Source organism: Alligator mississippiensis, chromosome 10 (genome assembly GCF_030867095.1).
Source record: "Alligator mississippiensis isolate rAllMis1 chromosome 10, rAllMis1, whole genome shotgun sequence".
NCBI lineage: Eukaryota > Metazoa > Chordata > Crocodylia > Alligatoridae > Alligator > Alligator mississippiensis.
Window position 1 is genome coordinate 5,109,480 of NC_081833.1, and position 12,195 is coordinate 5,121,674.

The window sequence follows — 12,195 nt, forward strand, 5'->3', positions numbered from 1 at the left end:
AGGCCAAGGTCATGGGGAGTGCAGGGGCCTTCAGGCTGGCTTTGAGAGATGATGGTGTTCTCAGGGGGCTCTTCAGTGCTGTGCCCTCACAAATGGGTGCATTTTGAGAGCTCCCAGAAAGCCCATTTTCTCCTGAACCTGGTGGGGTCCCAGTGAGGTTTGGGGTGAGGAGGGCTGCTGTGCAGTGGATTTGCTCATGTTTCAGCATCTCGGGAGGACGCGCTGGCCAGTTGCTCCTGTCCTAAGCTGCTTGCTTGTGGCTTTCCGCAGGTCTCTTCCTCCTTGAGTGCTGGGGAGCCGTGGGGGGCCGCATCCTTGGTACGCAGGTGGCAGAGACTGCTCCCACAGCCTGGCTGAGGCTGAGGCTGGGGCATGGACAAAAGGCAGCTGCCTGGGCGGTCCAGGTAAAACAGGCAGCGATGGGTGGGTGGGGAAGCATAGTAGGGCACAGCCAGGACTGTCTGCTTCCAGTGCAGGTGCTCAGGTGTGCTGCCTGGGGTCTGGTTGGATGTCCCTAAGGCCCCCCCACAAGCACCAGCATGGGGCTTCCCTACATTGCCCGTGCTGTACCAAGGCCATCACGATGCACGTCCTGCCCCGGCGCATGGCAAAGCCTGGAGGGGCTCTGAGCATAGCTAGGCGCTGCTGTCGCATGTGCTCCTTGGCATGTGCTCAGGGCTGCGGCCAGCTGGCTGCACTGCTTCCTTCCTGGGCTTTCGGGTGTGCAGAGTTGGGAGCAAGAGGTTGATCCCAAGCCCGGCCAGCTGATCAGAAGAGCCCTGTAGATGTAAGACAGGGATGCTGCTTGCAAAGGCTCCCTGAACCTAGCATTCGCTGGCCCTTGCAGGGTGGGCATTTCACAGCATGATCTGCTGTGTGTTGTGGTAGCAGGTCGGTGTTTTAGCCCGGTAGGTGGCACTGCAAGGAAGCTATGGTACCTTGCCTTGCCGTAGTTGCGATGTTGCCCAGGGAGCTGCTCCTCTCCTTGGCCTCTGCTGCCACTACAGCCCGTCCCCGTGACCGGCACTACCATCAGGATGGCAGAGGGGTGCCCAGGCTGGCACTTGGGCCACCTCACCCTCTGGCTCACCTTGGGACCTGGAGGGACAGGCAGAAATTGGAATCGGGGCCTGGCAAGAGACACCGAAGTGCAGTCTCTGGCAGAAACCACTGAAATGTCCCAGGGCAAGAACTGCCAGCAAACAGCCATGCCCGGTGCAATGTGGCTGGCACCAGGATGGCTGGAGCCCTGCCAGCACCAACCCATGCTGGGCTGGATGCCCCAGTAGCTGTTGCAGTGTAGGCTGGCAGGGGCTTTGCTACCCTCTGGCTCTGTTTTGGTCCTTGTTATCCCAGCAGCTGGCCTGGCTTCGCTTCCAGGCCGGGAGAGGACAGGCCAGCAGCCGCTATCTGAAGGCTCCCAAGGCAGCTGTCACTAGCCTGCAGGTCCCCCCGCAGTGACCCAGGACCCCCGTTCCTCCCCCGTCCCCTCTGCTTTCCAGTGGGCAACCACTGTCCTGGGGCTCCAGTCTGTGCTCTCGGATGCCAGTGCTACAGCCTGATGTGCAGGAACTGTGCTGTTCCCACTGGCACTGATGGACTCTGACGTAGCGCCACGCGGGAGCTGCGACCCCTCAGAACATCCTGATCCAAATTGGAGCAAAAAGTCCTGACTCGGCATGTCCCAGAGGGCCCCAACACAGGCAAGTGCTCCGTTTTGGCTCTGGCCTTGACTCTTCGCTAGAACGGCCGAGCTCGCACGCAGTCGGAGCGAAGGGTTTCAGCCTTGTTGCAGCAGAACCTACAGACGCTGCCTGGCGGAGGAGTTGGAGGTAAGGGCCGCGGTTCCATAAGCTCTTCGGGTTCGGTTGAATCAGTGTTTCTGGCAGAGAACTGTTCGGTGGGAACCCTCCAGCCCAGGCCGGTCCCCACTGCTGCAGTCGGGAGCGGTGGGCACAGCTGCAGGTTGTGAGGTGCTGCCTCCTTGGCAGAGAGCTCCAGGCTCCCTTGACTTCCCTGCCCCTCCTGCTCTTTGTCCTGAGCCCCCCCGGATGGGTCAGGTCTGAAATCCCTCAGCCTGACGCCACCGTTCCGCAGAGCTCCTCTAAAATCGATCTTTCTCCTGCCAGCTGCAGGCCCTCCTGGGATAGATCCGCTGTGCTGCATTACACCTGAAACACATTCCCAGTGCTGGCAGCCAAAGGCATGTCTTCTCTCTGCCTCTAGTAGTCAGCCTGTTCCCATGAATCGAAGACCAGCCTGCGCTCTGTTGTGCTGGGTGGGAGTCGAATGCCGAGCTCTCCTGCCCGGCAGCATGTGGTTCTTTGGCCCATACGATGTGCCCCTGCCGTTCATCTCCACCTCCCCGCTGCTCCTAGACGAACAGCTCAATGCTCACTGGATAATTTCCCTGCAAGTTAATTTGAGCTTTGCTGGCGTTGGGGAATGTAATTAGAGCTTCTGAATGATATCAAGGGCTTGCATGGAGTAATTAATCGGGCAGGTTTATCTGGTGCTTGGTAGGGAGTGATATATGACTCTTGTGGGGTAAGCGGCACCTCAAATTGCTTGGAAAATATCTTATTGCCAAGGTCAGGCTTGTACTGTGGGGGATTTACTGAGTACTAGCTCTGCTTCCCTACTTGTCCCTACGGCAGCACGGCCACTGGTCAGCTTCTCCCATCTCCCCGGGCAGCCACTCCGTCCCTTTAGCCTCACCCTGCCTGTGCGGCCCAATAAAGTGGTTATGTTAAGATCTGGTTTACATTTTAACCCAACCACCAAGGGCTGGGATGCAGCCCCCACTGGCTGCCTGTGCTAGTACCTGCATAGGAAGAGTCCACAGCCAATTCTTCCTGGTCATCATCACAACGTACCAATTGCAGCGGGGAAGGTTTGCTGTCGGCCATGAAGGTACCTGAAGGAAAGGGCACAGCTCCACTTGCGGCTGCCTTGTTCTGAGCGTTTCCTGCTCTCCCAGGTCAGGGGAGCAGACTCTCTCACCTGCCTGAGTGTGGGAGTTGTGGACATGTGTGAACAGGAAGAGCAGCAGTAAGGATGGCCAGCTCCCCCTGCCCCACAACCTATCCTTGTAATGGTGCATGTCTCCTGGCCTCCAAGTCTTTCCCACGCTACACTGAGCCTATTTAAAAGGCGATCAGCAGGCTCTCAGTCTCTCTCCCATTTCTCAAAGGAACCGCTGGCTTGTCTGAATTTACGTAGGACTTGGCGAAACGTATGTCTGTGTCATTTCTGCAGGAACAGCGGTCGCCTTGCTGCCTGCATGGTGTGGACGTAATAGAGGTGGCTGAGTTATAGTTCGACTTATTTCCTTTTACAGCTCCTACAGTGTTAACAGATGTACCGGCGTCTGATCCAATCATGCAGCAAGAGGTTTTGGGGCCAATCCTTCCAGGCTTGACAGTGTGTAAGCTAGGAGGTGCCATAAATTTTCCAAACAAGAATAAACGACCCTTAGCAACATATGTCTCCTCTGACAGTTCCAAGGTAATCGTAAATAAAGCCCTGCAAGGCAAAACTGTATCTGGGCTCTGCATATGGTCAGGGTGGACAAAGCATCTGCCATCCTTCCCCAGCTCCTCACATTAATGAGGTGTAGGAATGGGTCCCTGGGGAGCATGGGTGTGCATCAGCTGGGTGGAGACAGGGCTTGTGAAGTCAAACTTAACCTGTCTTGGAGCATGGGGTGGGTGGAGGAGAGGAGTCTGCCTTCGTTTCATTTTCATGCCCTAAATCCATTCACCGAGTAACTGGCTCTTGCTGCTGATAACCTATTCCTGTGTGCAGCCCAGCTGTTAGCAGGGGCAGCTCAGCCAAGCTGGAGGTTGTCTTCAGCTGAGAGCGGTATGAAGAGTCTCCTATCAACTTAATCTCCTGCCTTCAAGTGGCAGAGCTACTGTCTGCACCCCATAGCCCCTGACCTTCGGGATGTACGTGCAGTCAGGTCTTCAAGTGAGAGATGCTGCTACTGGGGTTTAATTTATTCTGCATTGCATGAGCCAACGCTCACTGAAGTCCATGCAAATCCTTCCACTGGGTCAAGTCTTGGGCTGTTGCCTCCATCATGAACAGCAGAGGCATCCTAACCTGCTCAGCAACGCAGGCAGGGAGATCACGCACTAAGGGGTTAATCCAAAATGCATAATATAACTAATTGTGACCTTCACCCAGCAGCTCCCCCATTAGGCAAACCCTTAGGCATTTGTGTGGCTCTGAGCCTGCTTTCTCTCATCAATGTGATTTAAGAGAAGTGTTCAATACTACTAAATTCCAGCTCTGGCTGACAGGCACATATTTAAATAAGCCCCAGCTTAGACAGCAGCCTTCCCCCTAGCTCCAGTTCTAGAAGAGTTTGCCCAGAAATCTGTTAAGAGGGGGAAACATTTAAAAAGTTCTTGAGCAGGGCACAACAAACTGAATCTGCACATCTTGTTAAATGGTGATGACTAAATAATACTTGCATTGGTTCAGAAATGCTAGTGAGATTTCTGTTTGCCCTGTTGGGAAGAAAAAGAATCCATCCCAGAGCTGATTTATACAGCATTCGTGAAGAATTTATTATACAAAGAATTTGATTCAATTAAACTTGGAAAAGCCTCTGGATTCTTAAGGTTCACTAGCGATAACTGAGAAGCAGCGATCATAAAACTGGATGGCCTGTCGGCAGTAAGTATTGAGAAAATGCCTGATGTGACATTGCTGCTGAAGGTAGAGTCCAAATCAAGAACATTTGTCATTGGGATGTGTTACAGGCTAAGGCTCTGAAAATTACTCTGTGAAAAATGTGCGTTAACAATAGCCATGAAATATCTGTTAAAGAAGAAAAAGGTGAATAATGAGACAGCACTATCTATTAGTGATAGGCATTCTTCACTCAGCCCCAGCTCTGATTAAAAAGTTAACACAAAAGCAAAAGGGGGTGGGGGTGGGTTTCTTTTGTGTGTTTTGCTTAAGGTGGTTCCCACTTAAATACTGTACTGTAAAGGTGGCAGGATTTAAATGCTCCTGAACACAAGCTTGCAGCAATTTATACTCAAAGAATTGAAAAGGGTGAGAAAGCCCAGGCACTTGACACTGGTCGCATTCTGAGGTTCTTTAATGCTTGTTTTTAAATTGTACAAGATCCTGCAGTCCAGACGCTTTGGCACGTTCTTCCAAACTACATTTCCATGCTTTGAGGGCTGGAGTTGGATGTATGAACCTTTACTGACGGCTGCCCGGTTTGAGGGAGAGATGCCTATCGCACTGTTAACTGGCTAATTTAGATGTGTTGTGCTGATGGATGTGCACGGTTTTCCTACAGCCTTCAAAACAGCAGACCAGCTAGAGAAGCTGTGAAAGAGTTGCCGTGAAAATCTCAACATAGAGTGAGCCTGCTCCTTTAATTCACCTGAAGTTGCTTTAGCCTTCTTTTTTATCAGCAGTTTAGATTCCATTTCCCCCCTCATTTGTTAAGCGTCCCTGTGCTCAGCTAGAAGGGAGGCAATCTGCTGCAATCTCTCTATCCTTGACCCCCACCCCAAATACTCCAAATAAAGAAATAAGGAGTTAAAGGCAGCAGATTCAATATGTCCTGCTGTGTTTTAAAGGTGCTCTTCAGCATCTGGTGACAAAGCAGTTGCACCCGACTCCTGCCAATACTCACTATTTTCTTAGCTGGGAATAGTCCCTCCTAGCATGAGACCTCATGCAGGCCTCTGCCTAAAAGCTGGGCAAATATTCATGAGGTCAGAGCCCTCCTGGTGCAGGCAAGACTCCTATTAGCCACAAGGCTGGGCCTGTCTGCAGAAGGACTGTGAGATTTGGCCCATTGGTTCTTCAAACTCTTGTCCTTGCATTAGCCCATAGCTAGCAGCGGATGTGCTGCGATACCAAGTGATTCTCTGCATGTGCACAGACAGGCACTTAGTGCTTTCCTTAAACCTATGAACCCTTCCTTCAGCTCCAGCCAGAATTGATGGAGTGCAGCCAGCTTAAAAGGGAGAAAGCAGGCTGGATTTGGTAGCAAAGGGCCTTCTGATGCAAGTTACTCACGCTGTATTTTAGAGCTTATGGACTGGGTCCCCGAATCCATGCCCCAGTTCTCTTTACTATTGATACTTTCAGCTTTTAAGAGAGATGTCACGCACATTTTTCTGTTCCTTTCATCGGAGTGCTGTCAGATTCCTTCAGCAACACCTGCCACTGCTCTGAGAAGTGAAATGGGATTTAACTTTCAGTCAGCTGTCAGAGAGAGTCATTCTGAAGCCATTTCCAAGGCAGTTATTAGAACTGGATGCTCGGATCTGGAAACTAGCTAATGGAAGCAGGTGAGTTTTGCAGACCAGCTGAGCACTCCTTACGGGTTTATAAAACAAAGACCCTAAGCTAGTTCCGTCACAGGATGGGTGGGCAATGGGTACCCTGGATCCAGGTGCATTCTCTCTTCCCTGCAGAGAGAATCTCTACCAGATTTAGCTTCTCCTGGTATAGGAAGAAGTGTCACCTGCAATTTACGGCTCACTCCTGGTGTATATTTTTTCTTCCTTCCCTTCCTTCATTGCAGCGTAACGTGCCAAAACGAAGAGATAATCACTGAGTCTGGAAGGCAGGGAAAGGAAAGCAGTAAAGAAATGTGCATCTGTCATCTGATGCATTTGCAGCTAGCCGCCGGTATGAGTAAGACAGCGTGCTGAATTACAGCACGGGGAGCTGCGAGGGAAATGGAGCAACTGAAACAAAGTAAACAGCAGCGATGCCCAAAATGGCATACACAATGAGGATCAAATGAGTGCTCCCACAGGACCTGGGAAGCGTCTGGTTTTTTTTAGGCCGCTGCATCCAGGTATTAGACAAGCAACCTTGCTTTCCAGCTCAGTCTATGTCAAGCCTTAGACAAGCTGAAATCATTACATGGAGCAGCATCCTCTCTGGGGATGCTGTGGCTGCTGATGGCTAGAGGAAACTAGCACTAATGCACCCTTGCTGAGAGCAGCAATCCCTGCATTTGCTTTACCTGTTCAAATATTTGGCCACGTTTGGATCCGCTTCTCCTGCTTGCACTATGGGAACCACACTAAGAAGGGAGAAACACAGAGTGAATGGCTTTGTCAAATCTATTGGCTCTGAGCACCCAGATGAACAGACTTGTCTCTGAAGTTAGAAGATGCTCAAAACCTTGAGTAGTTAATAAGGAGTCTCTGTGTTCTTAATGATGTGGATCGTAAGCACTGAAAACCTGTAGTTTTATGGCATGTAGGAGAATTGGAACTTGTATGATGAAGTGTCAGTGGTAACTTATAAGGATAACTATTGGTAGTGAATCCACTCCCTCAGTATGGGCAGGTCCTAGTCTATTCTCTTTCCTCTTGCTCTGAGCATGAAGCTATTCTGCAGAGTTTATTGATATGTGCATCAATACAATTATACTAACTGCCATTTAACAAGAAACCATAAGGTACTGGGTTACTTGCTGCCCAGATATCATTGTTCTGTTGTTACTCCTATATATGTTAGCTTGCAAAAGGAGTTCTACAGCCACAGTCCTGGAGAGATGCCTCTGCACTTTGCTTATTGCTTTCCAGAGTGCAGTGGTTAAAGCTGGCCTCTTGAAGCAGCTGCCTCAGATGCTGCAGGAGCTCTCAAGCCAATATTTCCCCCTCGTTCTACTGCAGTTTTGCTAAAATTTGACTTAAGACCAGTTGCATTGGATGCTGTTTTGCATGGCTCGGTGGCTGCTGCAGCTATCTGGTCTCAGCGGATCTTTTCCTCAGTTTTATTCAGGTTATGCTAGCAAACACTTACCATCTCTCTGCTCTGCGGCAGACGGCTCTGGAGAAGTGAAGGGCAGCGCTACTCTTACCTCCTGACTGAAAGAAAATACATGAATGCCTTGTAACTGAAACTAGATCTCATCTCCTAGCTGCATAAAGTTTAGTAAGTTCATGATATCCTGCACAAAAGCAAGCCATATTTGACTTGCAGAAGCTATATTTCTCTTTGGTGCTACAGGTGTTAGGCATTTTGGAACTTATTTTAAATACAATAGAACAGCGAGTGTTAATCTCTTCCATCCTTTCAGGGCTGCTAGTTGTAGGTTCAAACCCCCCAAAGCGGGATGGAAGCATGTGTTGGCAGGACCTCAAGACCAACCTCATGTTTGGGTTTATTATGAACTGATAACTGGTTTTAGATTCAGTCATCAATCAAATCACCTAGCAAACCTTTTGACTTCAGTAATAAGCATAAGCAATACCTACAGGCAAAATGAAAGCAGTGAGAGGTGGAAGTTGTTCTGTGTATTTATCAATCCACTGCTCCAGCTCCAGCACTGGCTTTTCAGTAAATGAGGTCCGTTCTAGAGAAGCAAAGAGGAAGTGACTTAAATGCTGGCATGAATTACTTGCTCAACAAGATGGATCTTGCATGTTACATTTGTTGTATTAAATAGTCAAGGAAAGTGGCATAATTGAGACTTGACTGCCGTAGACGCCAACTGCTGAGGCAAACACTAACAGAAGTTCACTACCAGCTTTCCTAAATACTTCCAACCTATGGGGGGGAAGTTTAAGTCTACAGCCATTATGTTAGAAAAAAAAACTGGAGGATTACTTAAGTGAGCCTCCCTGGCTGAAGAGATGGGGGTGGCAATGTTGGCCCCGACATCCTGCAGCATGCACTGGACCTGGAGAAAGCAAAACGAAGAGGGGGGGAAAAATGAAGGATATTTGCTACAGCCAAAGCACAGGCAACAAAATTGCAATTGCAGAGATGATACTTGATGCTCTAGTGAGCCAGTGAAGAGGTAGCTTTATGTTCCAGAGCTGTAAATAAGCTGATATTGAACTCTTCTGCACTGTGTGGCTAATTAGTAAACCCCGAATGTACCTAGGTGGGAGCCAGTTTCTCCCTCTTCCCCATCCTCACTTCAGTATTTCTTCTCTCTCGATTTCAATCTAAGGATGCAAGACAGCAAGGCTGGCTTTGCATGTTCCCAAGCGTTCATGAAAATGGATCGGAAACAGCTCTGTGATGGATTTGCTGCACAGCTGACTCGCTCCTCACTCTACTGGTTTCCTTCAGGGTATTGTTAAAGAGAAGAGATTTGTTTCTTCAAGTAATCAGAGCTGAGATTTTTCAAGTCAGCCGAAAGGGCTGGGATGCAGCATGCCAATTGCTTTCAGAGCTGCTGAGGGGATTCAGTCCAAGAGCTTCAGAACTCCACTGGTCAATAATGCAACTATAATGACTGTTAGATCCCCCACCCCCAAAAACATGGTTACTACTCACTTTGTGCAGTTGTTCGGCAAATATATGGCCACTTTCACTGCTTAATTCACTAGCAAGTCTAGAGTGAGAGAAAGCAGAGTAGTTAGTCATGGGGCACAAGAGCCCAATTTGGCATCTCTTCTATATTTACTGCTCGTAACGACTGTATGTGCGCTGGCTAACAGGGACTGTTGCACTGCAACAACTAAGGGGTCACTTGTCCACAGGCTGATCATTTTTGTCGCTCAATCCTTCTTTAAAGGAAAACAGCATGTGCACAAAGAACAGAATAAAATGGAACTAGGTACAAGCTGTTTCAGCTTGGCTGCATCCTTTCATCGTAAGAGGTTTCATAGCAACCACGACTGACTGTGGTGGTGTCAACTAATAGCAAAGTAAAAAAGATGAACTCCTAAGCACAGTGTCCCCTTTACAAAAGATCTGTAGCAACAGCATGGCATGAGCATCAGAACTTTGCTTTTGAGAGATGCTTCCCAGTTTTAAAAAAAATATGCAGAGGCAAGCAAAGGTCAAATAACAGAAAATTTATGGTTTTGTTACCCAATAGCTGAACTCAATTCATCTGTTGTTCCCAAAGCTTCAAATACTTGATCGTCTTTTGACCTCCTCTCACCTGTGAATGTGCTGGAAAATCCTTTAAAAACAAGCCACAAACATGAAAAGGGTTTGGAACAGACAGGCCCATGACTGGAACAACTCGTTGCAGTGGCACTAAGCTGGGGCCTGCAGAAGTGGCAATCTTAGGTCTGTGTTACAGATGCAGGAGGGGGACGTCTCTGCCTCTGTGTCCTTTAGAGACGTGCTGCACCCAATGCACTGGTATTTCTCTGGTATGCTTCTTCTACTTGAACCTCCCTAGACCCTCCATCGCTGACCCAAGGGTGGCTGTTCTCAGATGGCAGCCTTTTAAAAACAGATTTGAACGGGACACTGCAGAACAAGCAATTGGCCAGGGACTGCACTGCAGGGTTTAAACAGGGACGATGGATTCTCCCCCACCCAGTACCTGGATTCGTTTCAGTGAGTCCTTTTTTCCTACAGGTTTGCTAGTCTCTTCCAGCCCTACTCACGCCCCCTCCACCCCCCGGTCTTTGCTGTTCCAACTTCTCTCCCCTTCTTTTACTCTGCTTCCTGTGCATCTTCTCACCATGTCCCATACAAGTGAGCTCTAGTTCACAAAAGCTCATGCATAAATAAATATAATACCCATCATCTCCAGCTCAGGAAACCTTGAGTTCTCTCTCTGCCTACAGATTCATATAAATCTCTACCTTTAGATCTCTATAGGTAAAGAACACAAGGTTTCCTGCACTAGAGTTTAAATCAGTCTCTATCTATTGTCTCCAGGGCAAGAAACCACGTGCATGCTCTCTCTTGCACAAGGTTTTCTGTGCTGAAGACGATTCTCCTTCTCTGCACAAGGTTTCCTGTACTGGAGGTATCTATATACAGATTGGGGATAGATATGTAGATCCCTGTAGATACAGAGTACAAGGGGTCCTGTGCTGGAGATCATAGAAGTCGGGTCGGAAGGGACCTTGGAGATCTTCAAGTCCGACCCCCTGCCTGGGCAGGAGGGAAACTGGGCTCAAGTGACCCCAGCCAGGTAGGCATCAAGGCGCTTCTGAAAGACCCCCAGGGTAGGAGCCAGCACCACTTCCCTTGGAAGTTGGTTCCCGATCCTAGCCGCCCTGACTGTGAAGTAGTTCTTATGGACGCCTAATCTAAACCTACTCTCCAACAACTTGTGGCTGTTATTCCTTGTTATCCCGGGGGGCGCTAGGGGAAACAAGGTCTCCCCCAAACCCTTCTCTTGTGAGTTTATAGATGGTCACCAGGTCCCCCCTCAGCCTTCTCTTGTGGAGGCTGAACAGGTTCAGGTCCCGTCGCCTCTCCTCGTAGGGCCTGTCTTGCTGCCCCCTGATCGTGCGGGTGGCCTCCTCTGGCCCCTCTCCACGCTGGCCACATCCCTCCTGAAGTGCGGTGCCCAGACCTGGACGCAGTACTCCAGCTGCAGCCTGACCAGTGTCACATAGAGGGGGACGATCACCTCCTTGGACCTACGGATTAAATCAGTGTCTATAGGTAGATACATCTATATCATCTCCAGTGCAAGAAACCTTGTTGCACGCTCGCTCTCTCGTACAAGGGTTGCTGCACTGAAGATGATGGCTATCCGTCTTCTGCAGAGCCGGAAACCTTGTGCTCCGTATCTCTACGCTGATTAGACAGAGGTGTAGCTCTCCATAGGGCAGAACACAAGGTCTGTGCGCTGGAAATGAGACCTGTCCATCTCTTCCTCTCGTCTACAGGGGCAGGAGACCGTGTGCACGCTCCCTCTCGCTCCCCTGCACCAGATTCCCTGCACTGATTTATCTGTCTGTCCATTTATCGATCACCTCCAGCGCGGGAACCCTCGTGCTGCATCTCATCTCGACAGACCAGGGGTAGAGATGTCCATCCCCACACATGCTGAACGCGAGGTTCGTGTGCTGGAGACTCAGTCAGCCCGTCTGTACACAGGGAGCTCTCGACCGGCTCCAGCGCAAGAGCCCCCGTGCTGTCTCCCTCACAGCTCAATCACCAGAGATGATCTCCACCCCCCCCTCCATCATCCCCACTGCGGGACGCCTCGCGCACGCTCGCGGCCTTGCACACGGTTCCCTGTGCTGCAGACCCTATGGATGCACCAGCCTCTCCGGCCCCTCTGCCCCGCGCGGGGCCGCTACCTTTGTCCCCGGTGCGGGTGTAGACCCGCGGGGCGGGCCTGGCGGGCGGCTCCGCCCCGGCATCCGGCGGGACGGGCGCCCCGCTCGCCCGGCGGCACAGCGCCCCCGGGCCCAGCCGCCGCCAGCCCTGCCGCAGCGCCGCCGCCGCCATGACACCCGCCGACCCCTCTCGGCCGCC

The 12,195-nt window shown here is 50.5% G+C and overlaps 1 protein-coding gene across 1 annotated transcript; it reads right to left on the reverse strand.

The window, feature by feature from the left end:
* Positions 1 to 5,098: 5,098 nt before the first annotated feature.
* On the reverse strand, positions 5,099 to 12,183 carry MMAB (metabolism of cobalamin associated B). Its single transcript, XM_019486678.2, has 8 exons — positions 12,018 to 12,183; positions 9,829 to 9,922; positions 9,289 to 9,346; positions 8,611 to 8,683; positions 8,259 to 8,356; positions 7,804 to 7,868; positions 7,016 to 7,075; positions 5,099 to 6,600 (listed from the first exon to the last, which is right to left on the reverse strand). The coding sequence occupies exons 1-8, from the start codon at positions 12,166 to 12,168 to the stop codon at positions 6,513 to 6,515; spliced, it is 687 nt and encodes a 228-aa protein (XP_019342223.2). The 5' UTR covers positions 12,169 to 12,183; the 3' UTR covers positions 5,099 to 6,512.
* Between the last annotated feature and the right edge of the window lie 12 nt (positions 12,184 to 12,195).